Genomic DNA, 4,637 nt, shown 5'->3' on the forward strand with positions numbered 1-4,637 from the left:
TATCTCAAAAAAGAATCTTCATTCGAACCCATCTCATATTTTACTTCTCTTCCACATTATTTAACCCTTATAACAGAATCAATAAAAATATTTATTAAGAAATATTTATCCTTGGATGGAAACACGCATCTCTTATGCATCTAATCCTGTAAATTCCTTTTCAACCAAATTATATAGGTTTCCTCTTCCCTTCTTTAGGATCTAAACTATCTAAAATGAGCACTAGTGAACTTACTTTTAAGAAAATAAACTAAATAAGCACAAACATCAATAAAACGAAAATAACAGTTTGCTCTCTATGAAAATATTAAAGTATATGTTAACAATTAGTTTTCTAGAACAAGCTTTAAGTAATTTAGCAAGAAAATCAACAATTATTATTCTAATCATTTTATAAATTATACACATACGTGTAGTGTTGGTTGTTGATTTTTTTTCCTAAGCTGAGAAATTATTTACTGTACTATTCCTGCAATTGAGCTGCTCGTTCTAAAGACTTGAATATTAATTTCCTCACACCTATACAACTAAATTACTTATCATTTCTTAATTTAGAAGACTCAAATTCATCTCCCCCGTTACATAACTTATGTTTGTGTTTTTCTCCTCCTATCTTTTTAGTTGTAGAAATATTAGCAAAAAATAATTGCAATAACCACGTGTGAAGACAAGAACTCCTTCAACGCAATAACAACAAAATCAAATTCTTCGGAAATCAAAACAGCATCGATCCTGACAAAGCAATTCACAATCTCTTACAGCTACGGTGGTGCATGTATGGTCTATGTTTTGCACTTCTCACCGACATGCACAAAGGTACGTAAAAAACTGCCACCAGACAATTCCACTGTCATGCACGGATGAATGAGATTATCGTATTTGGTTCTTTTGTTGATATTGACAAAGATGCAAAGTAAATTAAAGTATTCCTCAATCTTGTTGATTCAGAGTATAATGGAAAACCAACCTTCACACAGATCGTGGTGGCTTCCTCCATTGGGTTGATATTTGCTGCAGCAATGCATTATCGACTTAAGAAAATGAGAGATGGAAAGGTCATTCCACGTCTGAGAATATCAAAGGCAAACCATACCCCAAAGCTTGAAAAGTTTCCTCATTACGTAGGTAATAATAATGTATGTCCAATATATTCTCAGTAAAACATACAGAGAAAATTATGAATCCGTAAACACTGATATATATATATCAAGTTTAACAGTATCTCGTGTCCATGTTAACTGTATCTTGTGTCTGTGTCCGTTTCATGGAACATATTTGTGCGTGAGATTTTCCTATTGAATTGGTGCAGCTAGGCTAATGGGGTTCAAAGATAGGAGATGTTGTCCTCATCTTTGTAAATTGGCTTCTGAATACATAAGGAAATCCGAGGGATGTGAAAATGATCTGTATGCCTTCTTTGAGAATGAACCAGATGCGGATTCGCTTTTTGTGAAGCTCGTGGAAGAGTTTGAGAGATGCATTCTCAGTTATTTTGCATTCCATTGGAGACATGGTGATATTTTGATAAGTCAGGTATCTACATTTGATGTGAATGTATAAACAAGCGTCAAAATCATTCTCAATATTTTGTCTTGTTCCTACACTTTATAAAGCTCACGATTTAATGTTTAGGTTGTGAAAATCGGTGGAATGAATCCTTCACCCCAACCCACATGTGTCAGGCAGTGTAATGTGGCAATTGGTGTAAAATCATTGTTTCTAAAACGCGGCAACAAAACTAACTCCAATAAAAAAGAAAATGAGGATCCAAAAGCATAGTTACACATAGGTGAAAAACTGTTTTCTTTGTTGTCTGGAATTGCAGGTGTTTAGCTCTGAAATTGAACCAAGAGCAAAGCTCAGACACATAGTTATGGCGGCAACTAGGTGGGTGTTACGATTATTCTATGAGAATATATACTTACTGAAGCATGTTTGAAATCGATGTGAGGATGATGTATTGTGTTGGTGTGCACAGGGAACAAAGGATCGACAGAGTGACGAAGAATCTGAAGGTGGCTAGAGTCTTCAACACATTAGTGGAAGAAATGAAAGCAATGGGACTGACAAATGATGACTCGCAATGCACAGAGGTGATGGCTCCAGTGGCTCACAGTGATAGGAGCCCAGTGCTTCTTTTCATGGGTGGTGGCATGGGAGCTGGCAAAAGCACTGTACTTAAAGACATTCTTAAAGAGTAAGAGAAGTCATATTCTCATTCTCGGCAAAAAACCGAATAACTAACCTAATTCTGTTTTTATTAAATTTAAACAGACCTTTCTGGGCAGGAGCAGCAGGCAATGCTGTGATCATTGAGGCAGATGCCTTCAAAGAATCAGATGTCATCTATAAGGCCCTTAGTGCAAGAGGCCATCAGGACATGATTAGAACAGCTGAACTGGTAACATCATTCACACTCTTCTCTGCTTATTTCCCTCTATTCTCTTCTTTCTATATATATATATATAACTATCAGTTTTGCAAGCAGGTGCACCAATCATCAACCGACGCAGCCTCATCCCTCCTGGTCACAGCACTAAATGAGGGGCGTGATGTAATAATGGACGGTACACTCTCCTGGCTACCATTTGTTGTGCAAACAATAACGATGGCTAGAAATGTCCACCGTCGCCGCTACCGCATGGGACCTGGCTACAAGCTAAATGACGATGGAACTGTCACTGAAAACTATTGGCAGCGAAATGAGGAAGAGCAAGACCGAGTTGAAGGAAAAAGGAGAAAACCATACAGAATAGAGCTTGTTGGAGTAGTGTGTGATGCTTACCTTGCTGTCATTAGAGGCATAAGGTAGATTCATCATCACTAATCTTTGTATTAACGTCACAGTTTTATTACGCATAATTCTCCTGCTGAAAATGTATTCCGCTAACTCTGAAGAAATTTGAATGCCATCCAGGAGAGCTATCATGTGTAGAAGAGCAGTAAGAGTGAAGTCACAGCTGACATCGCACAAGAGATTTGCCGATGCATTTCTGACTTATTGTCAGCTAGTTGACAATGCTAGGCTATACAGTACAAATTCTTTGGAAGCTCCACCTAAGGTAATCATATTTCAAATCTCTTATTCTTGCTCTAGCGATAAAATTTTGAATTTGGATTCTCTCATAGATTTTTCTGTGTTGGTTTCTCTGCTATGTCTTCAGCAGCAACAAAAAAATCAATAACTGACGAGATAAATGTTGTAAAGTTGATAGGATGGAAAGATAGAGACAAGACATTGCTCGTTGATCCAGATGAAATAGATTGTTTGAAGAGGGTTGCAACGTTGAACGAATCTGCTAACAACATATATGAACTTTACAAGCCACCCAACCCAGCTTGTGAAGCTGGATCCATATGGAAAGACATTGTGCTATCTCCTTCAAGGTTGAACGTCCAAAAAGAGCTTAAGTATTCAATCGAAAAGATTGAGAGATTAAAACTGTAGATCTTTATGAAGCATTAATGACACTTTTCCACCTTTACCTTTTATGATAAGGTTCATAACATAGAAACCATCTAGATTACCAAAGTAAAGCATAAGATAAGCTCAATCAGCTTACATAGTGTATTGAAATTTATGACCGAGGAAAATTTTGTTTGTTGTCCTGACATATGAACCAAGTGTACAAAAATAACAGCTAATAGTCTAATCTTGAATTTGAAAATTTTAGAAGCTCTTTAAGGTCACTCATCGAATAGAACGACTACCACCCACCAAATATAGATATTAGGTGCAATTGCTTGGTTCCAAAATTGATAAGGCGAGTTATCAAATTCAACGACTACCATCTACCAAATTTTATGAAAAAACAGATTGTTTTTCTTTCTAAACTGCGAACTTAAATATGTTTTTTCATACAAACTGATTTAGAAGTAATTAGATTCTCTCTTAGATTTTTATGTGTTGTTTCTCTTATGTAGCTTCAAAATACTGATGGATACTGATTTTATTGTTTTAAAATATATTAAAAAAATTTAAAAATCAACATCCATGTATTTTTAATGTACTACAAGACAATATCAAAATTGACTACTTTCCGAAAGATGAAAGATAAATGAAGACATAATATAATAACTGCTGTGCTCACTGAACAGATGACAACAATATTAAAAACATTGAGTTAAATCCTCATGTTCCTGATTTAGATTAATTGGGAGTTACTTAATGTTAGCTAAACTGCTGAACAAAATCAATCAGTCTTGTATCAAGAGTATTATTAAAGTATAATGCAAATTCTAGAACAATCTAGAAAAATCTAAGATAGAGTTATTGAAATGTAATGAAACTTCTAGAGTATTGGAGAAAAGCTTAGGATAGGAAGAAAAATCAAGAACATTCTACTATGTAGAAAAATCTAGAACTATTTGCTCAAGTTCTAGCTAGAAGTTTCTAGAATAATCAATGGGTCTATAAATACCCCATGTATCCTACCATTTGCAACACGAAGAACAAAATAACACAACATCCAATACAACTATTTTCAACTACAAGATACACTTCTCCAACTACTACTTTCACACTCTACTATCTACATATTTTCTTTATCCCTTCAACTATCCCCTTCACAACCTCAAAATACTAACAGTGGTATCAGAGCTACGTTCGGTCATCTACTGGGCGTAGATAAACTTTT

The 4,637-nt window shown here is 35.3% G+C and overlaps 1 protein-coding gene across 1 annotated transcript; it reads left to right on the forward strand.

Annotated features, from left to right (window-relative positions):
* The first annotated feature begins 806 nt into the window (after nt 1-806).
* Nucleotides 807-3,448, forward strand: LOC114191255. Its single transcript, XM_028080428.1, has 9 exons — nt 807-816; nt 949-1,125; nt 1,310-1,533; nt 1,826-1,887; nt 1,979-2,197; nt 2,275-2,401; nt 2,489-2,808; nt 2,918-3,062; nt 3,209-3,448. Exons 1-9 carry the CDS (start codon nt 807-809, stop codon nt 3,446-3,448), a joined length of 1,524 nt encoding a protein of 507 aa, XP_027936229.1.
* Nucleotides 3,449-4,637: the final 1,189 nt, after the last annotated feature.

The sequence above is a fragment of the Vigna unguiculata genome, chromosome 7, assembly GCF_004118075.2.
Source record: "Vigna unguiculata cultivar IT97K-499-35 chromosome 7, ASM411807v1, whole genome shotgun sequence".
NCBI lineage: Eukaryota > Viridiplantae > Streptophyta > Magnoliopsida > Fabales > Fabaceae > Vigna > Vigna unguiculata.